We start from the raw sequence: 26,136 nt of genomic DNA, 5'->3' as shown, positions 1-26,136 counted from the left end.
GTCCGTACCCATGTCGGCATGTGTCGACACTCGTACACACCATTTTACCCTCCATACATACAAGTTTGTATTTAATTTATAATTTATAATTATATTTTTAGTATATAATATATATTTCATATATAGCATATATATTTGGATTATAGTCAGTTTATTTTGAATTTATTTTATATTTATGTGATATTTAATATATATATATATAGCCGTGTCCCTGTACCCACATTGGAATTGCCGTGTCGTACTCTCATGACCCGTACCCATACCCGCACCTGCACCTGCACCTGCACCTGCACCTGCACCTGCACCCGCACCCGTACCCAGGTGACATAGTTTCTTAACCATGTAGAGCTTTCTATCTATGTTGTAGCCAATATCTTATTATGACCAAGGTTTTCAAAGGCGTGAAGCGTAATGAGGCATTTTTCAAAAATATGAATATTTCTCAAAGTTTAAATTGGAAAAATATTTAAAAATGTGTATAATTACTAAAATAAAGCATTTATTCATTAATTATAAATCATAAATAAATAAAAATGATTGCAAATAATAAAAAGCAAATCTATATTCTATCAAAATTTATGAAAACAAAGAAAATATATCAGAACTATCTGAGATCAATTAAACAAAGACAATATTCTATTAAAATATATAAAACAAAAATCAAAATAATAATTAGCTTCAGCAATTAATTTATGGTGAAAGGGCCTTTCTTTTGCTCTTTTTGAACAATAGTTAAGTTCCTTATGTAGACATCTAAGAGTGGTAAATGCCCCTTTTAGAGTTTGCTTTGAGTACCATAGTAAAAAGTAAAAGAGGTGTGGGCCTCTATGAGAGGTCTATAAAGAAAGAAGGGCCTTCAAGCACGAACAAAAGTCCACCAAAGAATCCAAAGTAGACAAGCACAAAGGGCCACTAATGGCACACTCACAAATGTGACTAAGGGAACACACTAAAAGAGGGCACGCAATTTATAAAAGATTAATATTTTATTAATAAACAAGTATGCAAGAAGCATACTTACAATGGGGTGAAACCCCTTGTTTCTACACACACAAGAGAGCCCAAAACTAGTTGTTAGATTGGTTCTAACAGCTAGATTTTTAGGCATTAGAACCAATCTATCTGTTAGTCAGTAGACATTTGACGGGAATAAAAAACAGAAAAAAAGAAAGAAAAAAATAAAAATACAAAAAGAATAGAAAAAATATTATATATATATATATTTTAACACTCCCCTCAAACTTATGGTATAATGATCAAAAGTTTGCTAAGAAGTGAAACCTTGGAGCTGAGAGAGGATTGGTGAAGAAATCTCCCAGTTGATATTTCGATATAACGTAGGGCAGATCAATGTTGCCTTGAAGATACTCCTCTCGAACATAATGACAATTCATTTCGATATGCTTTGTTCTCTCGTGAAACATATGGTTGTTGACGATGTAAATAGCGCTCTTGTTGTCACAACACATCTTCAAAGCTCCTGTTACTTGAATCTCCATATCGGCCAACAATCTTCTTAGTTAGACCACCTCCATCGTGGTAGTGGCCATGACTTGGTATTCGGCTTCCGTTGACGCAAGAGAAAGTTTTTGCTTCTTCTTGCACCTCTACAAAATCAAAGATTCACCTATAAAAACACAAATCCATGGTTTAGTACCTGTTGTTGGAATCACTTCCCCCCTCACTCTTAAGTCCTAACAGTGGTTTAGTGCTTAGTACCATCCATTTGATATATAAGACGACAACTACTAAGGTACTAATAGTGGTCATTCTAGCAATGGTAGCAAAAGTATCATAATCTATTCCATATTCTTGGAAATATCCTTTTGCAACTAATATGACTTTATACCTCTCCAGGGTTCCATCACTCTTGGTTTTCACCTTACATACCCGCCTACATCCTATAGGTTTCTTTTACTGTGGGGTATCTTGAAGTGTCCAAGTTTTGACTTTGTTTAAAGCTTCTAACTCTACTCTCATGTCTTCTACCCACTCGGAATGTCCCTTGGCTTGGGTATAGGTCGAAGGTTCTATATAGGAATGAATTAACGCAATACATACCTTGTATTTGGATGAAAATGACTCATAAGACACAAACTTTTTTGGGGTCTTTGATGTTTCTCCTAGTTCATACTTCATGTTCATGCTCAATGTTTGAATACTTCTCAAGTGCACCAATTGAAATAGGGACATACTTCCAAAGGATGTGTCTTGAGAGTTGCTAATGTCTAGTCTCTTGAGGTGGATCAACCGAAGCTACCTTCTTTTCCTTATTTTTTCTCAACTTGGAACATATTGGTTTGATGTGCCCGGTTCATGGTAATAGTGACAAATGATTTTCCTCTTGTTATCATGTTCATTGCTTTGTCCCCTAAAGTGAGTTCTCTTGTACGTGCAAAGTATAGTTTTTCAGTCTAGACAGATTCATCATCATTTTTTTATAGTGTCTCTTTAACCTAGTCTCCTCCATGCTTAGTTCTTCAATTGTATCAATAATAGAGAGAATTCTTCCTCTATAGAGAAGAGACGGTTTGATGGTTTCAAATTCGTGGTGCAACCTATTTATGAATTGGTAGAAGTGCTCTGCATCGACTTGTTTTTATCGGAGCTCGATGTCCAAGAGACAATGCCACTTAGGGTCAAGAAGAGCCAACTCCTCCCAAAGTTCAGATAGAGCATTATAGCATTCCCTAATGCTCGTATCACCTTGCACCATGGTTCTAATTTTATCTTGAAGATTGCACACATGTGCAATATCTTATATGGAATTCATGTTTTTGAGGTACTCCCATGCATCATTGGCATGCTCAAATATAGCTAGACTAGAATATTTCTTAATGCCTATGCTATTAATGAGCTAAAACATAATCTTTGTGTGACCTATTGTCCGTTCCTTCTATTTTTTTCTCATAGTCGGTTATGGCTTTGGTCCTCTCATCATCTTGTAATTACGTCCTTCCCGTTCTCCACTTTGGTGAGAAGTAACTTAGGCTCCAGATTGGACCCATCCACTAATCTCTATAAGCCCTTGCCGTAAATATGGTGCTTCATGATTGAAGACCGCATTACATAATTGGTGTCATTTAGTTTGATGGGGACAACGGTTATACTCTCCTTGTCCTCCATGCTTACAAAGGAGAAGAGGGAGGAAAGAGAGAAGGCAAGGGAGAGGTTGGTGTTGAGAGACACGTCTACTTGAGTCACTACGAACACCACACCACGAGCACATAAACACTTTGATGAGCTTTTCATGAGCACACAAATGCATGATTGCCAATCTCTAAAAGTCAAGAGCACTATGGAGCACTATGGCTCTGATACCATGTAAAGAAAGAAGGGCCTTCAAGCACAAACAAAAGTCTACCAAAGAATCCAAAGTGGACAAGCACAAAGGGCCACTAAGGGCACAGTCACAAATGCCACTAAGGGCACACACTATATAAAAAAAAATATTTTATTAATGATCAAGCATGCAAGAAGCATACTTACAATGGGGTAAAACCCCTTATTTATACACACACAAGAGAGCTCAAAACTAGCTCTTAGACTGGTTCTAACAGCTAGATTTCTAGCTGTTAGAAGAATTTAAAAAACTGAATTTGGGTTGTTTGCCAGTTGAAGGTTTGAAAAATCATGTCACTCTTGAATTGATTATGGTATACTTGACTCATGGTGCGGCCACTTGGTGGTCATGTTAACCTTTTATTTAATATTTATATAAATTTATTTAATTCTATATAGTATATACAGTGTCTGTGTGTTGCTGATAGTTTTCATTGCAGGAAGTGAAAGTAGGAACCAAAAGCAGAAAGCTACATATTTAAACTTAAAAAGGATTCAAGAAGTAAGAAAAAGATATAGGGAGCAGTATGGGGAATCATTTGGAAAGCAATAAGCAAAATACTTAGGAAGCAAAATAAAATTTGTGGGATAAATGAGAAATTGAGAGGATACAAAGAGATTTTAAGAAATGAGAGCAAATGATTGATAAACTGTTTTTTTTTTGTAATATCTAAATCAACTAATTTTTAAAAGAATAACATTAAAATTGTGTAACAGATAGCAGTGATATTTTGAAAATATACAATCCCAAAAAAATCATGATAATTTCAAGATATCACCATGTGGAAATTTATCACAATATTACGTGATATTAACACTTATTTTTAACATGTTCCCTTTATATTTTTATATGTTGAATAGGTTTCCTTTTATTATATAAGCTCATATTTGTTATAAGATTTTCTTAAAAGCACGATTTTCCTTCATCAAGGAAACCTTGATGCCAATATTTGTGGAACTATATAAAATTGTTCGTGCAACAACAATTTATAATTATATATGCAACATTAGATACAAAAATGACACTTATGAATAGTAAGCTAACTTTAGGCACAGATGTCTAAAAATAATAGGAATTTGAGCAACAAAATAATTTACACAAAATAAGCTAACTTTAGGCACCGATGCTTATTACACAAAATAATTTCTATTAAATCTATTATCTGGAACTTGTTATCCATAAAAATCATTCTTCTCATTTTCAGGAATTGAGATTCATGCATCCCATGAATCATGATTCCTTAAGAATTAGGATTACTCTGCCATGGGAATAACAATTGCTAGAAACAAGACTCATGAATCCTGCCAGTTTCAGAAATGCCCTACTTCTTACATTTAAAGCACACTTATTACCATAGCTGGGCACTTCCAGCACTTGTGGCATTTCTATAATATGTAGACATTAATATACACTTTTGTTATTGTATAAATAAAAAAGTGTGTTATATATGTTCTAAAAAATAAATAAGGAGAATATACAAATATTTTCACATGTAGTTGTATTATTGTTATATTTATGTGCATACTAATTATATAGTTATATTTGTTACAGAAAATATATATAGGTGCTGATCTTATACAATTGAATATGTAGGTAGCCTAATATACCCATAGCATTTTTGTGGTGATCCTCATGTCTATTAATACCCGGCCTTGTTACAGTCAAGAACTGTCAGCAGGATGTTCATGTACATAAATGCCCTTCAATAATCGAGATGATTTTATACCTGGTTTGACTTGAAACAAGGTCATCTTTTTGGCTTGCACTATTCTGGCAATGGATCAGCCTGAATGTTACCAAAAGATGCTTGTGTATCACCATCATGATATGCTAGAGTACAGTAAACATTTTACATGTATAAATAATATATATAATATATATACGTACATACAGAGAGAGAGGAATTAGTAGGGTATGGACTGGCTATTTTCTGTAGATTTTCTTTATTTGTTTTTGACATCTGACTGTACAGATGTGATCTAATGCTTGGTTTTGTGGGAACCGCCTCTTGGATTATCTTATACCGACATATGAGAATGTTCCTTTCGGGCTTCAAAAATCAATGACCCACAATTTTTTGTAAATTTCAAGGATAAAAAAATCATACTCTTTTGGTCCAAAAATACAATTCAAGTGTCAGTTCCTAGCAAATGAACTATGCTGAACACATCTGTAGGGTAGGATTTGCAGAAAAAGTGCCAGAAATATCCAGTTCATATGCAATTCATACCTATGATGGTTTGTGTGTGTAGTGATGAATATACAAAATGAAACATACAAAATAGGTCAAAATGGGCTTTTTGGTACTTCTTTCGCAACCCTTGTTGGTCTGTTTGGTATGGTCGAATTACTAAGAATAACACCTAAATTATGTCTTTTTGATGAAAAAAACAATTTTTGAGCTTCAGGAATTTATGTTATTGTCTTTAATTTTTCAAACCCTATAAAAACCTACCCATGTGTTGGAATATAATGATCCAAAGGCCAATCCTTATGAAACAAATGACATTTGTATGGTCAGAATTAAAAAGAAAGATTCCCAAAAAAACCCATTTTGCATGTTTCATTTTGTAGGTTCCTCCCACTAACTGTATATATTTATGTATATGGTCATGGCTGTGTGAGGTACAAACGGCCCTCCTTTTCCCTTTTTAAAAATTTTCTGGTTGTTTTTCATGAATCTTTCCTTACATTGTTTTGTTTAGTAGGAACTTGGCTCTTGGATTGTCTGATTAGGACATGCAGGCAGGTTTTTATAAGACATCCAAAATCAGGGGCCTTCAATGTGCAATATTTTCGGCCTTCAATGTGCAATATTTTCTCAACTTATAAAATCATGTTATTTTGCTGAAAAACCACGATTCAAAAGCCGATCCCAAGCATTTAGAGTCTTAGACCATGATAAGCACATCTATGAGGTCTGATTGGGTCAAAACAACTTGCAACGATGATTTCTGGAGGTGACACCACATCATGGCACCATTACTAAATGTTATCTCATACGTGTGTCTGTGCTGAACGCATCTATGAGGTCTAATTCGGTCAAAACAACCTGCAACTATGATTTCTAGAGGTAACATCATGTCATGGCACCATTGCTAAATGTTATCTCAATTTTTATAGAGAAATTTTCAAAAAGGCACCTAACTTTTTAACAATAATCAACAACACACCTTAGTTTTTCATAATGTTAAGATTGCACTTAAACTTTTTGTGGTTAATTAAAAGCAGACCTCAGTTAAATTAACTCAAGTTTCTGTTAACCCAACTTTAATTTTTAGATTTTACATATTTACCCTAAAAATATCCACAAATCTCTCTCTCTCTCTCTCTCTGTGTGTGTGGACGGACGGTGGAGATGCTGGGGAGAAGAAATGGGTGATGGGGTGGTAGCAGGCAGATAAGTGGTGGTTGATAGTTATAGTGGTGAATTGGGAGGCAATGGACGATTGAGCTTTTTCTTTTTTCTCTCTTATTAACTATCATAGTAGATTCTGTTGGTAGTTGGGGACCATTACAGCAATTTTCTGATTACATGATTAACGGATAAGTTCTTGGTATGCTACAGGGTATTAATTCACCTGGTTTCAACACCCTACGTTGGCTAAATCTGGGATTTATGCGAGCAGTCCAGGAATAGGATTTTTTGGTACTTCGGTTTGAGGAATCAGATATTCTACAGAATTATGAGGGTGTCCATATATACTTCTTTGTATCCTACTGTATTTTAATTTTTTTTTCTTTCAACATGGAGCAACCAGTCATCACCTATTGAACTATTATTTTCTGCTACCAAAGCTTAATTCTTTCCACCATTAATGAAGTTTTATTTTCTTTCCAACAAAAAAGAAAAGATGGTGATAATGGTGGCAGTGCTGGCGGTGGTAAAAATCAGAATAGTGATGATTGGTGGTGGCAGTAGTAGTGGGAAAAGAGAGTGATTGGTGGTGACAAGAAGATGGATAGTGGTGAAAGAACATTTATAAGTTGATGGTGGCAATAAGAGTAGCATCCAATAAAAGGTTGGATGGGTGGTGGCAGAAGGGAAAATGGTGTCAAGCACCATGGCAGTGATGGTCAATGAAAAATGTGGATGAATGATCTTTTGTTTTTTCTTTTTCACAATACTTGTGTAAAGGTAATTGTGGAAGAAATTTGATGGCAGGACTAACGAAAGAAGACCCTGGATCTTTTTAACTAAGATAATCTTTAGGTGTGTTTTGGAAATCTGGAAAAGTTAGGTGTGTTTTTTGATTAATGCAGAAAACTTAGGTGCTTTTTAAAAAAATTCCCTTTTTTGTCAAGCCTTGCAAATACGATCTGCATAGTTTATTTAATAAACATGTTTTGGATTTCTGACTGTGGTGTAAGCAGGGTTTTATAAAGGCTTAAAAAATCAAGGCTCTACAATGCATCAGAATCACAAATTGAATAAATCATATTTTTATGTGGAAGCCACTCAATCCAATGTGTAATTCCTAGTAAATGAACAATGTTGAACGCATCTGTGGTGTCAGATTGATCAAATAAAGCTTACACCTATGACTTCACCATGTTGATAACATCTATGGGATCAGATTGATCAGATAAAACTTGCACTTATGACTTTCTGCTGGAGAGATTGAATGGTACCAAATATAACCCTGTGTTCATGTGCTGACTTGCTTGAGCCAAGGGAATCTAATTCCAGTTTTGGCAAGAACTTGATCGATAGACTAGGTTGTTCAGGTTTAGTTACTCAATTGGGTCAACTTGGCTGAATTACTAAGTTGCAGTTTATTCATTTTGAGATCAAAATTTTATCTGTAGATTTAAAGCTCATCTTTTGTTGCTTAGTTTGAGAAATTACAAATATTGCTATCTTTAATATAGAGAAATCTGTCTAGTGCATGTGAACCAGCTGACTTATCTATGCAATTATGGTTTCACTATTTGAATGTGATACAGAATCTTGCTGTTAGATAATTGCACTTATCAATGCCTAGATCGTTGATATTCTCTGGCTTTCCATCCAAGATTGTGACAATCATTTTTTACTCATTCTAGACTTTCTGAAAGAACTACTCTATGTACAAGTTCCTGCTTCATATTCTATAATGAGAGAATTCATGTACTTGAGTCCTGTCTGTTTTGTGTGTAGAATTATCTACACCACCTCAAACACATAAGGTTTTCTACTTTTTTCCACCTTTCAGAATTTTGCCATGGACATTGAAAATGGTGAAACTTGGATTGACTACTTTTTATGTCCTCCAGGCATAACATGCTCTTCTTGTGACTTTCCAGGGACTTCCCCTAGAAGACACCCACCATTATCGTTCAGCAAGAGACTGAACATAGCAGTTGATGTTGCTCGATGTCTATGTCACCTCCATTATGAGAAAGGCTTGCCTCACAGCAACCTAAAACCAACAAATATTCTCTTGGCGCATCCTGATCTTACTGTGAGGCTTACAGATTACAGTCTTCATCGTTTAATGACTCCTTCGAGCACTGCAGACCATATTCTAAACTTGGGAGCACTTGGGTATCGAGCTCCTGAGCTTGCTACAGCCAGCAAGCCATGCCCATCATCAAAAGCTGATGTGTATTCCTTTGGGGTGATCTTGATGGAACTTCTAACTGGGAAAAGTGCTGGTGATATCATCTCGGGGAATTCAGGGGCAGTTGATCTTACAGACTGGGTCCAACTGTGTGCCAGCCAAGGGCGGACTGTGGAATGCTATGATAATGGCATTGTTGGTGCAGAAGAATGTCCAAAAGAAGTTGATGAGGTCCTCGCAATTTCCCTAAGGTGTATTCTTCCTGTGAACAGGAGGCCTGATATGAGAACTATTTTTGAACAACTTAGCTCTATTGTTGCTGTCTGAAATTGGTGTGCATGTCTAACTAAAATAGTCTTCTTGTTTGGGGTCGTGGTGTTGGGTTTGGGGAGGTTGATTTTTTTTTCAAGCCTGCTAATCTAGGGTTAGTTTTCCTGATTTTTTGTTGTAAAAAAAAATCTGAGGATCCATTGATTGTTTGATTGTGTCTAATATTGTAACCAATTACTGGGTTTCCACAGTGTACTGCTTTTCAAATTGTTCTTATTTGATCACTTTCTGAAACTATTAGAGCGACACTTTTTGTTTAGGATGGGAAACCATCATCCAATCCTTGCTTTTGTAAGAATATTTCATACTTTTGTTCTCAACTGAAAAATACGTAAGTTTTGAAAATTGTGCTGTTTTAGGATTTGCTTATTTGCATGATAGTGCTATATGGTTCTCTCTCTCTCTCTCTCTCTCTCTCTCTCTCTCTCTCTCTCTCTCTCTCTGTGCATGGAACAATTACGTGCAAAGCTATTTTCATGATTAATTTACGAAATAAATAAATACCAACCAGCATAGTTTATCCCTAATGGAGTTTGACAACATAATATTGGAAGATATATTGATGCAGGCATGGCGTTTTGCTTCAATAGAGCAGCATCTGCCACCAATTGCTAGTAAATGAACGGATCAGCTTGTGACTTGGCTTGGTTTGGTTCCTTGTGAACTTGTGTGTGTGTATATATATATATATATGAAAGGGGGACTGTACAACCAAAGTAAAGTCCAAAATTTATAACCAATGATGATTGGATGACTCTCCTCTATCTCTTGAGCATCTCATTGATAGGCCTTCATATAGTTCTTTATAATTTATTTAATAAGAAATATGCTTGACCCAAAGATTTTGACATATAAACATGTTTTTCAAAACATGAAAAATCGACAGCTGACAATGCATTTAAAACTTTAAAATACAAAGTATTGTGAGCCGTTGATTTATAGTGCTGTAAGAAACACATCTAAACATAAAAAATTCATAATAAAAAACATGTTACTAAATGAATGATAAAAATCATCGATGAAAAACTCTTGTTAGAGAAGGAACTCCATGGATTATCATTGGTTGTAGATTTTGGACCATCCCTTTCTTTATATATATAAAGTGCAATATATAAAAAAATGCATGAAAAATATATCCATAATGTATATATATATATATATATATATATATATATATATATATATATATATATATATATATATATTTCATGTATAAATAACATGAAATGTTTTTACCCGAGCCGGCTCGTGTTTCAGCTCATCTTATTCAAGGATGAGCTGAGCTGGAGCTGGAGCTAGAGCTAGAGCTCAGCTAAACGCGAACACAAACTCAATCCACTGATAACAAGTCAAGTCCAAGCATGCATTGTTCGGCTCATTTACCAGCCCTATTTCTGAGTGCTAGTAGGTAAATGCAGATGCCCATTATTTATAAGAAGCGTGGAGGATCATCCGTTTGGAAAATGGACAATTAAAAGTTTGATTGTAGCATAAAAAAAAAGGCCTCAAATCTAGATTTCATGTGTTCTCCCTATAGAACATAATGTCATCAAGCCACCAAAATGACATACCAAACAAACTCGCAATTTTGTGGATGGGGTTTTGCTAAAGCACCTCTCATCATGCCCCAACCATTGGGCACATGTATTGGCATCCTTTAATAAAAATGCTTTGTTTAACGTATGTTTTATGCTATACAAATACATACTTTCTGCAGCGAACAGGATGAGAGCAATACAACCATGACTTAAACAAACGTGCCACCTGATACATTAACCGTGGTTCGAATGGTCGAATGTGTATTTATTCGTGGGTGAGTAACCATCATGACCGTGGTTCGAACCTTGAGAAGTAAACAAATTTGGGTAAGAGAAATAAGGATCATCGTCGATTGAGGTTGATCGATGAGGCTGATGAGACGACTGATATCCATCACCATGGTCATCAAAGCTAGATGCCTCCCTCTCAGTCCTAGGTGAATCATAAGAAGGATATTCCAATGTTTCTGATCTCTGATGTTGCTTCTCAGACTGTGGGTCCGAAGAGTATGAAGGTTCACCACTGCTGTTAACATGTTTCTCAGATGTGGCGGCCGACGGAGTACTATGTAATTCTTTGTCCTGGGTAATGCCACTGCTGCAACTATCAGTGAGGTTATTCTTTTTCATGAAAAGTTCAGAGATTCTGATTTGTGCTAGGCTTGCAGCCGAACGGGCAGCAGCAGCAGCATGCTCGGCAGTTTCAGCAGCCTGTTGGGCAGCAGCCAAGACATCCTCAAAGTCAATAGCAGCATCCGTTCTGGTTCCTACAATTGAAGAGGGATGCTGACTGGGAGATAAACCAGAAGTAGGTGGAAGATTAAAACAGAACTGTTTATCTTCCTGAGCACTTGAACTATCCACTTTTGTATATGATGTTGGGCCTGAATCTTCTTTATCAGGATGCAGGAGTATCTCCTCAGTCACATCTAATGAACCTTTAGGTGCTACTGCTACATAAGAGGGTGAGTCCAACCTTGCCTCACCAGGATGTGAAGGCGCCTCTTCCTTCCCATGAACCTTACCGTCAGGAGCTAAATAAGAGGGTGTGCCATAACTCACATCATCAAGATTCAAGGGCGTCATCCTACCAACTGAGCTCTTGGGTGCTGCATAAGAATGCGGGCTTGAAATACTTTCATCCGTGGAGAGGGGCATCTTGTTTTCCTCACAACTGGGTGTACTTGAAGCATCTTCACCAGGATGTTGGGGTGTCTTGCCAGAGATAACCTGCACACCTATAGCAGAACTGATAGCTGAATCCTGAGAGGGGTAAGACGGTGGAGTTACCTTTGGAGTTATTCCTGTCTCATAATTTGGGCAAACTGATCCTTGAGGGACTTCTGGAAGACCTAATGTCTCAAACGCTGTTTCTGAATCCAACTTTTTGGGTGAATCGTCTACAGAGCCAGAATAAAAGCACTCATCATGCTTCTCTTTTGGTAAAGGCAATTTTGATCCACTAGTGAACTGGCTTGGACCATTCTGTAAAACAAACAAAGACAGGGTCAAGGGGTAAACTAACTCATAGATAAGGCAGATCAGGTAAAAGTAGATTAATCTTACAAGTAAGTCTTGATGAGGATTCAAAAATTCAGTTTCTGTAGCAGTTGGATCCCAATCTAATTCATGCTCTTCTGCAATCTCCTTCAACAGCTTCAGCTTCTCCTCAAGAGGAGGGGCACGGACAGATAGCAATTCAATTATCTGCAGGAGATCATACACAGAGCCAAAGAATGTAAGGCAAAGATAAACATAAAAAGTTCACATGTTAGACCATTGACGCATTTGCTCAATAAAACCTGACGGTTGACACCACAATCTGGCATGAGTTCTGTTGCAGCAGTGACGAATTCCTTGCCATATTTTGCAGTGAATAGCATCTGAACTTGCAGCAGCTCTGGTAAGTCTGAGCATCTTGGGGCAACAAAACAGAGAGTAGAAATTGCCTCTTTTAGGTCTAGAGGGCACTCTCTGAAAGATTATTACATTCAGTTACACATCTAGATAACAAGAAACAGAAAGTTTTCTATTGAATATTTCAATTAATGATGGCATTGACCATTATATCTGGTATAAGTTATTATCCATTGATTTATGTGTTAACAACTGAAATATTATTGGGTAACTGCAGTTTACAGTATAAAGCCAAAACTACAACCCATAGATAATAGAACACCAAAGCGCAAAAAGATGGCTTGGTTAGTATAGATTTAGATTACTGATCCAAATGCCATATGAAAAATTGAAAAACATAAAACTTGTCAGTAGTGATCACCAGAATGCTAGGTCACAGTTATGATGTTTCACAGAAAGATAATCCTATAATATCCTTAAGTTTAGGAAGTTGTATTTCTGCCGTACAAATGAAGATCACCAACCAGCCAAAGATCACAGATGTCTCATAAAGAATATAAGAGCATCACAGATCCACAAGAATGCAACAAGACATGAGGCAGAGAAAATTCCCTAGCTCAAGTTAAAAATTAAATAATTCTAAACGGTTTTCCAACAGTTCCAGTAAAAAGCAACAAAACTAAAAATTTCAAATATGTCATTTGATGCATGATTTGCTATTAAGTTCTTGTCACATGTGCATTCTTTTCCCTCTTTGCATCATGTTGAAATTTAAGTAAAAAAAAGTTTGATCCGGTTGGATTTTGTGGATTAGGCCTTTGAAATTCCAGCTTAACCAATTTCTCAAGTGAAAAAAAATGTTTCAGATCAGTTACATTCATAGTCTGTACGTGATTGTAATTGCAAATCATGTTCATCACATTTTAAAAAATCAATCATGTAAAATATGATAAAATTTGAAACCAATTTAGCTCTTTACTAGATTATATGCACAAGTTTTGCATGCTGAGATAAATCTTTTTTACTTTTCTCTAAATTAATTTGCATGCTACTGTTTCTACCCCAGATAAGATACAATGACGCTATGGTTATCAACTAAAGAAATATCACAGAAGCCCTAAGTTTTGAAACCAAATTCACAGCACGTCACTCATAGAAATGAAGACAACTAAGCATTGATATTTGCAATGCAAAATTCAATTTAGGCTCCTCTTCCATGAGGAACACAGTGGTACTTTTTCCAACTCAGAGATTTAGAATAGTAACTTCACCTCAAATTCTAATGTCAGTTTGTTTGCCAATTTTAAGGTGTTTCATTGTTTTCAAATTCTCTGCAGAGATGTGGTATTATGAACAATGAAACTTAACAGCTTGTAGAAAAACATAAACAAAATAACAACTAAGACCAGGCACTTCTAGGCCAATAGTTAAGAGGGCCAGTATCTGGGTTTTGTTGATACAAAGGCCAAGCTACCAGGTTTGACTTGGGCATGATGTTCCTACCATTTGACATGGATAAGCTCTATTATTCAATTGTTTGGTGCTCTAGAGTACACATAATTATCACATTTTATAACAATTTTAAATTCACTATATGCAAGCTAATACAGCTAGAATCCTTGTCCATCATCAAAACTGAATGCACTAATTCCTTTGGATGCAAAGCTGTCACCAAGACACAGAAAATCTACCACCTACGTAGGAACCAGTTTCACCGAACTCAGAAATTGAAATATGCCAGGAAGAGGCACATAAGGCACAATGCTGAACCAATAATCAATTCAAAAGTTACCGTTCACCTTAAAGCTAAAATTTTACCTATCAAATTACCAAAGATAAACAACCATCTGAAATGCCCATATTGGCATTCCTCTTAACATTTGTGTACTGAAGTAGTTTCTTTCCATTTCCAATTTATTGTGCTACTGCTTGTATTTGTCTTAACAGGTTCTCATTAGATACAGAAAACACTTCACTTTCCTACCCATGTTATTTCTATTTCATGATGTTGAAGCCAGAAATCAAGAATTTGGCTTTTGATTGTGCATTTTCTTTTGTTAAAAGTCATATCACCAGGTTTTTGAAGGTGTGAATTGAGTTCAAACCCTCTCTCTCTCTCTCCGCATTTATTTTGTCAAATGTGATATCACCAAGGTTTTCAAAGGTGCGAATTGAGTTCAAAACTGACCGGTAAACAGGATCAAGGCAAAATTAATCAGTGTCTAAATGGTTCTAAAATGACATCAGCAAGGTTTTATAATGTGTGAGACAAATTGAAATCTGATGAATGAATATAATCATGGCAACGATTGATGAATTTTGAAAGCAAAATACCAAAGATTCTTTAAACCTCTAAAAATGTGAAATGCCATAACTGTGTTTGATATCAACAAGTACCAAGCATTGGAAACAGGTGGGACATAGATCAGATACCAGAATAGTCAATATCTGCATTTGAGGACATGGAGCTTCATAGTGATACACGTGGGAAGTGAATGGGATAAAAGTACAACATTCAGTAACAAATTGATACAGGAAAAGATATAAGCTATGTCACATGGGTGCGGGTGCGGGCGCGGGTGCGGGTGCGGGGATTCGGCACTTCCAAAAAACCCGGGTGCGGGGGTGCGGCAGGGGCAAAAATGTAATATATATATATATATATATATATATATATATATATATATATATATATATATATATATATATATATATATATATATATATATATATATAAAGGGGGTTGGGGAATAGGCGGGGTTTTTTTTTAAAAAGGGGGTTGGGGAATAGGCAGGGTTTTTTTTTTAAACTTTGCAGCTGTCAGCAGCTGACAGACAGCTGCTGCAGCTGTCAGCAGCTGTGCTGACAGCTGCTGTCAGCAGCTGTGCGTGAAAACTGAAAAACTTACTTTATGCTAGTCTGTCAGCAGCTGACAGACTAGCATAAAGTTTTTTAAAAAAAAAATCGAAGCCCATTTGGGCAAATTTTTTTTTTAAAAATGGACATTAATGATCCTGGGTGCGGTCAACGCACCCAGGATCGAGTTGACCGCACCCGGTGCGGCACCCGCACCCGCACCCGCGTCGAGTCGCGTCGACGCGGGTGCGGCACCCTCCTAGCCGAATCCCTGTGACATTGGATATAAGCTGTATTAGATGTTTCTGAACCAGATCAAATATCTGACCCATATCTAACTTCTCTTTGCACACGATACATAAGCATTTTAAAAAAGCATAAAATAATTAATGTTATGAACAAATGGGTTAATTGATGGATGGATCCATTCAGATATAGAAACGGATTTTGAACCATTTAGGTATATTCACCAAACATCTAATCATTGTCCATGAGTACCTCATCCACACAAAACTTGTTTTGAAACCTATCTGATATTTCCTGCCACTGCTTACATCAACATGATTTCAAAAGGTCTGAGGCGCATTAAAGATGCTCAAGAAAATAGGAATGGGGCATAAACTCAAGCAATCCACAAGCATGCATAAAATCCTATTAATTTCCTGCAACTACTCGGATCCGTTGGTACAATATGATTCTTATGAAATTAATGCAATGGTAAATGAGATTAAGCTCCACATATTGCAGTAGCTCCACTTCAGTTCCTTCCTAGTCCCTATAAATGGTGCTTTCCCTTCATGCCTTTCTTTATTCATGATTTGATATTTTAGTGTTTGTAAGTGTCATGGAATCTTGCAAATCTATCCTGAACTTGGTCTTTAAACTCTACTACAGTGGAAATACTGAAGGGGAGGTAAAATTCTTGACACCTCTTTTTGATATTGAACAAAAAAACTTGTCCTATCCGAAGCTCTAATTGTTGACATCCTTTCTCTACCAATTCATACCTTTAAACAATTCATCAAGGTTGTGTGAAAGTATCTTCAACAAGATACTTTAGTCGATAACACAACAACCTTAAGAATAAATGTGTGAACATACACACCCAAGAACACTTGTGCACAACAAGCACAACACACCGAATCACAAATGTGCACTTGCACCCATAAGTTTCATAAACACTAAAGAGGTTGGGCTATAATCCCAAATCCCTTAAGAAAATACAAGAGGAGCTGCCCATATATATAGGGCTTGGAGGAGGCCTTGGGAGGGGCTCCACATAGTCGTTGGAGCCCCTCCAACGGTCACAAATGTGACCGTTGGAGGGGTCCAACGACTAGTGGGTTGGGCCCCTCCCAATGCTAGTACAAGCATTAAATGCGAAAAATAAAAAAGAATAAAGAAAAAGAAAAAAGAAAATAATTACAAAAACATATTCTTGAAAAAGAATGTGTAAAATTCCTAAACTACCCTTACTAGGAATATATATATTTTATATATATAATTGGTAAATACATATACATATATTATATATATGTATATGTATTACCTTATATATATAAAATATATATGCGAAATTACAAGTTTGATTACATAATTTAACACCCCCCCTCAAACTTAGGGCAAGATGACCGAAAGTTTGCCAAGAAAAAAGTTGAACCGTGGGGCGCACAGGGCTTTAGTAAAGAAGTCTGCCAACTGATATTCGGACATGACATAGGGAAAATCAATAACTCCTCAGAGATATGCTTCACGAACATAGTGACAGTCCATTTCGATGTGTTTAGTCCGCTCATGAAAGGTGTGATTCTTTGCAATGTAGATTGCACTCTTGTTGTCGCAGCATAGCTTGGTGGGTCCTTCAATTTTGATCCCCATGTCTTCTAGCAGTTGGTGAATCCAAACAATCTCCATGGTAGTAGTTGCCATGGCCCGGTATTCAGCTTCAGTTGAGGAGAGCGACACCTTTTGTTGTTTCTTGCATCTCCACGAGATTAGTGAGTCTCCTAAGAACACACAAAAACCAGTGGTGGAGTGACGGTTATTTGGGTCACCTCCCCAATCTGAGTCAGTATAAGCAATCAATTTTAAGTCAGAAGAAGAGGACAGAAAAACTCCCTTATTTAGAGTACCCTTTATGTATCTTACGACCCGTAAGATGGCACTCATGTGAACGGATGTAGGCGCATGCTGGAACTGACTTGCAGTATGGACTGCATGGGATATATCTGGTCTGGTAATACTCAGATACATCAAAGATCCTACAAGCTGTCTGTAGGGTGTCAGATCCAAAAGGGGAACCCCATCATCAATTTTCATCTTTGCTCCTACAACCGCAGGAGTTTCACAAAGCTTTTCATCTGTAATACCTGACCTGTCAATGATCTCAGAAGCAAGCTTAGTTTGAGATAAGAAATATCCTCTAAGAGAGAATGCTACTTCAATTCCCAAAAAATAAGTCAGAAAACCCAAGTCAGACATTTCAAATTTATCTTTTAAGATAGATTTTATACTCTTAACCCCGTTAGAATCACTCCCAGTGATGAGCATGTCATCAACATACAGAAGTAAAATTACAATCCCTGCATTGGATTTTCTAACAAATAGAGCAATGTCAGTAAAGCAAGAGGAAAAACCATTTTCAATCATAACAGAGTTAAATCTATCATACCAAGCCTTGGGGGCTTGCTTTAGACCATAGAGTGCTTTCTGAAGACGAAGCACCTTTCCCTTAGGAGTCTCCATTCCAGGAAGAGCATCCATGTAAACTTCTTCGCTTAAGTCGCCATTTAAAAAGGCATTTTTCACATCCATTTGATAGATGTTCCATTTGTTGATAGAGGCAACGGTTATAAGACATCGAACGGTGACCATACGAGCTACAGGAGCAAAAGTTTCTTCATAGTCAATACCATATTCTTGACTATATCATTTTGCAACCAAGCGAGCTTTGTACCTTTCAAGGGATCCATCACTTTTAGTTTTTACTTTAAAAACCCATCGGCACCCTATTGTTTTCTTGCCTTCAGGAAGATTTTGAAATTTCCAGGTTTTGGCTCTTCTTAGGGCCTCAAGTTCATTGTCCATGGCATTAATCCATTCAGGGGACTTTCGTGCTTCTTCAAAATTTCTCGGTTCGGTATAAGAGTGGATGGCACTAAGGCAGGCTCTATATCTTGGTGAAAAAGAGTCATAGAAAATGAACCTAGAAGGAGGCCTTCTACTTCTCTCAGTTCTACGAGGGATCACTTCATTCTGAGAGGTACTGGCATCATTATATCTGTCAAGAGCACTCCTAAAGTTGTTTTGATCTCTATGAGAGTAGGTGATAGGGTCTCTAGGTAATTCAATAGGTTGATGTGACGAAGGTGGTAAGGAGATGTTTTCCTCGGTTTCAAATTCATTTGTGTTACTTTGATCTGACTCATTATCACTAGTGTCATCGTCCTTGTTTAGTAAATCAAATAAAAAAGAATAATCCATATTTTCATTATGGGGGTCACAACGTTCAAATCCACTAATATTTTCCAAGAAACTTACGTTTCTGGAAACATACAATTTATCACTTTTGATATCATAACAACGAAACCCTTTTTGGGTTTCAGAATAGCCAAGAAAGGCACAAGGAATGGCTTTAGGAGAAAGTTTGTCATTCTTATCAGTGAGAACAAAACATTTACACCCAAAGACCCTTAACCTGCTATAATCAGGTTCCTTATCATACAGTTTTTCAAAAGGGGAAATTTTGTTTAAATTTTTCGATGGGAGTCAGTTTATGAGATAGACAGAAGTAAGGGTTGCCTCAGCCGAAAGATTTTTTGGAATGTTTTAAGAAATGAGCAAAGTCCTAGTTGTTTCAATGATGTGCCTGTGCTTTCGTTCGGCTAACCCATTTTGTTGAGGGGTTTTCGGACAAGATTTTTGGTGAAGAATACCAAAATTTTCAAGATAACTTTTAAATTCATTTGAGAGGTATTCTCCTCCAGAGTCAGACCTAAAGATTTTCAAACATCCATTGAATTGATTTGAAATCATCATGTGAAAATTTTTAAAGGTTGAAAAAACTTCATGTTTATGTTTAAGGAAATAGATCCAACAAAACCTAGTATAGTCATCCACAAAGATCACATAATATGAAAATCCTCCTTTTGACATTACCGGAGCCGGTCCCCATACATCGGAATGGACAATTTCAAATGGTTTTGTCGTAAACATGGATCTTTGAGGAAAAGGCAAACATTTCATTTTCCCAAGAATGCATTCATTACACAAAAAATCACTTTTACAAAGATGTTTAACAAAAGGCAAATAGGAGATTTTAACTATATTGGGATGACCCAATCTCTTATGCCATACATGAATATCTTTGTTTTGAACGACGTTGCAAAATTGACTCTTGGGAACTTGAAGAAAATCAACGTAGTAGAGGTCTCATCTTCTAGAGCCTTCCCCAATCAATCTCCCGGACTGACGATCCTGTATCCAACACTTATTAGAAGAAAATTTTATATCGCAACCATGGTCCGAGAGTTGGGAAACGGAAAGAAGATTTAGGTTAAGGTTTGGAATAAAACGAATTTTTGGAACAAAGAAGTCTTGTTTTTCAAAATTCTCTATTCCTTTAATCTCAAGAGATGTTCCGTCTGCGGTTGATACAAAGGATGGAAAAGAGTTTTTAGAAAAATTTGAAAGAGAGCAATAGCTAGGGGTCATGTGAAAGGATGCCCCGGAATCTAAAAGCCAAGATGTCTTACCAGGGGAAGGAGATGACATAGCGGCTCCGGAAGTGCCTCCCTTGAGAAGAGGTTGTAGAGCTTCTACGATTTGTTGAAGAGAAAAAGACTCACTTGATGAGGAAGGGCGTTCTTCAATTTGAGATGCCATAGCCGTTGCAATCAATTTCTTCCATTTAGGACACAAAGGTTTGATATGTCCGGGTTCTTTACAATGATAGCAAGTCACTTTGCTATAGTCTCTTTTACCATACCGATCATTTCCTCCTTGACCTTGATTCTTGAAATGAGGAGGTCTATAGGTCCTCATGTTATTTCCCGGTCTTGACACGACATTAGCCATTTCACCATCTTCTTGAGTAGAGGAAGTAACAAGAATGCTAGGATTATTTTTGCCAATCCCCATACGGGTTTCTTCACCACTTAGCTTGGTGATAACATCTTCAAGAGAGGGGGATGTGAAGGCGGAGAGAAGAGAGGACCGAACTTGTTCAAATTCGGGTCTAAGGCCATTCAAAAAATTAAAGAACCGATCTTCTTCAAGTTGTTTGTGCCATAATTCGATTGCCTCACCACTCCATTTAGGTTCAAGGATGGCAAGCTCGTCCCAAATGGAGGATAATTCGGCAAAGTACTCCTGAATGGTCATGTCATTTTGTTGGAGAGTCAAAGCCCTCTTTTGGAGAAAGTACTTGTGGGATAGATCTCTTGAGGTGTACATTTTCTCAAGATATACCCAAGCTTCGGAGGCCCTTTTAAATTTGATGATATTGGCGTTTATCTTGGTCTCAACGGATGAAAATATCCAAGATAAGATCTTGAAGTTCTTCATTTCCCAATCATCATGTTTCTTAGAATACTCTTCAAGAGCCTTTTGTCTTTCATCCCCTTCAAGGATCTTAATATCCGCTCCTTCAATAATGGTAATTTTGGGTTCCGGTTCCGGTATGGATCCATGAACATAACCCCAAAGCCCCTTTCCTTTAATATGAGCTTCCATATTACCGGCCCAAACATGATAGTTTGAGCCATTAAGCTTAAACCCAAGGGAGAAATGAGTCTTTTTCGCCCATTAGAGAGGAAAGAATGCAAGGGATAGAACGTACCTTAATTACTTTTCGCGTCTTTCTTGACAAGAGAGGAGCCTAAAATATTGCTCGAAGAAGGTGATCCCCTTTGATTTCAAAAAACTTGAAGGCACGCTTTTCGAGGAATGCAAGAGGAGGCGAATCGTAATTCTTCTTCTTCAACGAGGCTTTGATACCATGTGAAAGTATCTTCAACAAGATACTTTAGTCGATAACACAATAACCTTAAGAATAAATGTGTGAACATACACACCCAAGAACACTTGTGCACAACAAGCACAACACACCGAATCACAAATGTGCACTTGCACCCATAAGTTTCATAAACACTAAAGAGGTTGGGCTATAATCCCAAATCCCTTAAGAAAATACAAGAGGAGCTGCCCATATATATAGGGCTTGGAGGAGGCCTTGGGAGGGGCTCCACATAGTTGTTGGAGCCCCTCCAACGGTCACAAATGTGACCGTTGGAGGGGTCCAACGACTAGTGGGTTGGGCCCCTCCCAATGCTAGTACAAGCATTAAATGCGAAAAATAAAAAAGAATAAAGAAAAAGAAAAAAGAAAATAATTACAAAAACATATTCTTGAAAAAGAATATGTGTAAAATTCCTAAACTACCCTTACTAGGAATATATATATTTTATATATATAATTGGTAAATACATATACATATATTATATATATGTATATGTATTACCTTATATATATAAAATATATATGCGAAATTACAAGTTTGATTACATAATTTAACAGGTTGTACATATCGTACAGTATCGTACGATACTATGAAGAAAATCGATATGATATGCACTCGTATCGCGATACGAGTGCGTATCGTATCTGTATCGTATGATACATTCTCGTATCATACGATACGGGGTGTATCGTATGATGCAGGGTCGATACACTTAAAAATGGCTGAATCGTAATTTTCCAGTTTTGGGTTTTAAAGATCTCTTGAGGATCGACTCTCTCAATTGTTTAGAAGCCATTAGAGAGGTATCCACATACCCTAGGACTCGTGAGAGCGATTTGGGGATCGATCCATGCGCAAGGGAGAGAGCTTTTGCGGCTTGCTAAAGTAAAGTGCATATACACCATTTTTCCACTCAAAGAAGTGGGTTAAGGTAAAAAATCATCCTCGAAAATTAGAGATTTATATCAAGGTAGAAACCAGGCGCTACACTCCTCCAACAAAGATGGCATTAGATGATCCGACATGACAATGGGGCACTTAATTAATGAGTGAAAACTAATTGAAAATCGAGTGCAACTATTTCCATAATATTTTTTATATATATAATATGAAAGTATGAGTCTTGTGACATGGTTTTAATTGCAAGATATTTAATATTTTGCATTGTTCTTGTGAGATAGTTGATGTTTGATGATGTCTTATGTAGCTCATAGAGACATAAATGCTTCATATGTGATTTTATGGTTGTATTTTGTGCAATTCATCATTGTTTCATGTGTTATGATTTTTCTTAGAATTTTTGTTAGTTTTTTCTGATTTTTCTGATTTTTTTAGAATTTTTAAAATTTTTTTATTAAAAAATTATGATTTTTTATGATACGATACATATCTTATTTTGGGCCCAACCGATATGGGTAAGGATACAATACTTACAACCCTGCAATTCATTGTTCTTATAGACTAGAGAGAAATACACTTCCACATCTTTTTAATCCAAAATAAAATAGCTGAGGGCATTTAACAGACCAACTCATTCACATATCTTTAGATCAGTTGGATCATCCCATGGAAAACTGATAGTTTTGGGTGCAGGATACTTGAGTTTTAAGCTTGGTCCAGGTTAAGCAAAAGATTCCGGTCGTGGTTGGGAATAGGTGGTAGGCTTAATAAAATATCTGTCTTGTCTCCACACCGCTTTTAGATTGATGTTATCCTTTAGAAGGAACCTCGAGTGGATACAGTTGTTTCTTTAATAGAATTTTGGTGATCTGTAGCAGCAACACAATCATCAGTTTTTCTAGTACCCTTTAACTCTAATTTCATGCTTTTCTTGCCAAAATATGTACTTGTTCTCTTTTGAAGAAATGTTCTTAGAAAATGTCAAAGGTATGGGAGCGACGGGACTGGCAGGAATATAGGCAAGGGAAAGAACTTTCTTTTAAGTTCCTAGAATGCACTTGGGGTTATCTGCAGAAAAGGAAGGATTCCTTAGTACCTTTATGGCTATTGTGGAAACTAGATCAATATACCATTGCCTCAACAACTAGAGAAGGCTGCATCAAAGTTCAATATGAATCTTTGGGCACTTATCATGATACTTATGATGATATTGATGAGTAAAAAGTGTAAAAAAGGGAATACTTGATTATACATTTGAATCACTGTTGGTCATATCTCCTTTTATAAGAATAAAAGGATCCAAGTTTCTACAAAGGATGCCAAAAGGATTGCATGAAAGAAGCTCACTATCAAATCCTCAATTTATAGTCACCCTTTATTAAGGCTGTAAACAAAGTTTCCAGCATCAAACCTACATGGAACCTTTTCCCTTTTTTCTATAAATCTGGAAAACTTGGAGAAATTAGCCTAAGACAGCCAAATCAACAATGAGTTGATGTGGATTAAATTTCAGGCAATGACATATTCAACATAATGTCAAACAACCCAAATGGTCTCAAAAGGAACTGATTCCTAATAAAAGTCCAAGTTGAGTCAAGAGTTGGAAAACTGAGATCCATTTGTAAGAGGCTCTCTCCAAATAACAATAGGGAAGTTGCTAAGTAGATGTATAAGAAAAAAGGGCTATTCAGAAATCTAGACAGATCGGTTCACATTCTGCTCATATAAGGAAGAAACAATTCCATAAAAAATCTCAATACTTAGATCAACATGAGTTTTTTCCTTTTACCCCTAGAAGAACAAGGTTTGTTGACAATTACCTTTGAGTCTCAATAATTGGAAGGCGGACAACAATAAGCTCACAGAATAGCTCGATAATTTCATGAGCACCCATCATTTTCTGCTCTCTAATTATATGCTCAACCTGAAAGACCAATCCATCATATTATCATCACATGATGAACAATCCAAAATTGTCAATAATTGCAGTTAGAACCTAACTAGTTGCTGGACTGCAGCCACAACAAAAATACCAGAAAAAATCACAAAGCACTGAGTTTACCCGTATGCGTGCTGTTGCCTCTTGCCCAGTCTCAAGGAGCTTAGCAATGTCTTTCCGCATTTGCTTCATCTGGGCCTCTCTTCTATTCCTCAGCAACTTTATGCGTGGGAGAGTTAGTTTCAAGAGTGTTTTACTGAAAGCAATAAGCTTCAATCACTAAATTTATTGGAAAAAGAGAAACGTTCTAAAAAGGCCTTCAATGGTAATGAAAGCATATTACCCCATATAAAAAGCATGACCAATCAGCCAGTAAACCCAAGTGAAGAATCTCTAAGAAAAAAGGGGCTTAAGGTTAAGATCATCGATCAGATAAACCGATTGGAAAAGGTCGGCATTATTGAGACCGTCTACAGGGCAACTGAAGGACCAACTTATAGGAAAGCACTCCAACAACTTAACCTATACTTCAAGATTGATTTGCTAAATTCAAATGAGCTCAAGATCACCTAGCTGCTGATCATATCTAATAAACATGCACCATAAGCCAGGCACCATATCTACGATCAAAATCCTGCAATACTCAAGCTTCAATTTCTATAGGGGCTGCATGATCTATTAAAAATATGCATCATGGAAGAAAAAGTTTCAGCGCATCCTGCCACTCAGCGCGGCTCAAGCCGCGAGCTGTGCAACCAAAACTCACATCTATCCGTTGGAATTGCATCAACATACAGAGGATTGTGATCTTAGATATGGTGCAGTTATCCTCTTAAGGCTCTCAAGATACAACTGGAATGGAGATGGTGGTAATGAAGACAACCAAGATAATGGTGGTAATGACGAAAACCAAGATAATGGTGATGTTAGTGGTGATAAATTAGGCATAGATGACCAACAAAGAACTAGAGTTTTGATGAAAACCATGATGATCGCGATAATGGTGCTGGTAGTGGTGATGAATTAGGCACAGATGATCAATTAAAAACTAAATTTGGATGAAAAATCAAAGAATGGGAAGAGTTGTACCACTTTGCGCCCTTGAATCCCCTGTTGAAGAAGGCGTCGAGCATGGACATCGCGACCGGCAAATTTTCCTCTTCCTCTCTCCCTGAGATCTCCAAAACCAACCTCCTCAAATGAAAAGAACATACATTGAAGATCCAAAAATAGATGAAAGCAGATCGAGCCCCTTATTCCAAATATAAGCCGCAAGAAAACGCGGAATCAACACAGCCGGATCTTCAAGATATAGGTGATGAATAATTTTGTGTGGAGAGTGAAAAGTACAAGCAGAAGAGTCTCAGAAACCCACCTGCTCTCCTCTTCAACCACTCCACAAAGGAGACTTCTTCACCTACAACTCTCTCTCTCTCTCTCTCATTTCCTGTACCGTAAAAGTGTCAATTGTAAAACTTTTAAAGGGTCCTGAACGGCTCCTTCAGGCTGGGCTTTGAGGAAGAGTTCGTGACCCCGTTTAGACGAGCCAAGCTTGAGCTGGCTTTATAGAAAGTTTAAGAAAACATGGTTACCTTTTTAAGTATGGACCATATAGGTCACATTTAGATTTAGTAAAAAATAAAAACCAAGTCGTTTATACATAAAACAAGTGAACAAACAAGCAAAAACTAATCTATTGGATTCAATTGATTGTAAATAGAATGGTCCTAAGACCCCATGATGCAAATTGTTTTTGGCACACTAGACGTGCTCTTGTGATTGTTTTATTAGGAGAGAGCATTTAATTTCTT

General features: G+C 36.8%; 2 protein-coding genes across 2 annotated transcripts in view; one reads left to right on the top strand and one right to left on the bottom strand.

Moving 5' to 3' along the window:
• LOC149812024 (Leucine-rich receptor-like protein kinase family protein) overlaps positions 1 to 9,575 on the top strand; it is a 35,795-nt gene extending 26,220 nt beyond the window's left edge. Inside the window, exon 3 of the mRNA XM_089992629.1 lies at positions 8,630 to 9,575. Coding sequence (XP_089848755.1) covers positions 8,630 to 9,213 — 584 coding nt within the window. The 3' untranslated portion in view covers positions 9,214 to 9,575. The remainder of the gene's footprint in view (positions 1 to 8,629) is intronic.
• A 1,288-nt stretch (positions 9,576 to 10,863) lies between these two features.
• On the bottom strand, positions 10,864 to 25,811 carry LOC149812023 (uncharacterized). The gene is made up of 6 exons (XM_089992628.1): positions 25,415 to 25,811; positions 24,449 to 24,581; positions 24,207 to 24,310; positions 12,557 to 12,728; positions 12,321 to 12,461; positions 10,864 to 12,239 (listed from the first exon to the last, which is right to left on the bottom strand). Exons 1-6 carry the CDS (start codon positions 25,462 to 25,464, stop codon positions 10,989 to 10,991), a joined length of 1,851 nt encoding a protein of 616 aa, XP_089848754.1. The 5' UTR covers positions 25,465 to 25,811; the 3' UTR covers positions 10,864 to 10,988.
• Between the last annotated feature and the right edge of the window lie 325 nt (positions 25,812 to 26,136).

This window comes from Nuphar pumila, chromosome 17 (genome assembly GCF_984573655.1).
Source record: "Nuphar pumila chromosome 17, dmNupPumi1.hap1.1, whole genome shotgun sequence".
NCBI lineage: Eukaryota > Viridiplantae > Streptophyta > Magnoliopsida > Nymphaeales > Nymphaeaceae > Nuphar > Nuphar pumila.
This window is presented reverse-complemented; position numbering and strand designations above follow the sequence as displayed.

Excerpts from the sequence above, each read along its gene's own strand:
- LOC149812023 (XM_089992628.1), bottom strand. The coding sequence starts at position 25,464 with ATGTCCATGCTCGACGCCTTCTTCAACAGGGGATTCAAGGGCGCAAAG. Across the intron at positions 24,582-25,414 it reads GGATTCAAGGGCGCAAAGTG|TAAAACACTCTTGAAACTAA; the intron begins GTACAACTCTTC and ends TATTGCTTTCAG. Across the intron at positions 24,311-24,448 it reads AGGCAACAGCACGCATACGG|GTTGAGCATATAATTAGAGA; the intron begins GTAAACTCAGTG and ends TTGGTCTTTCAG.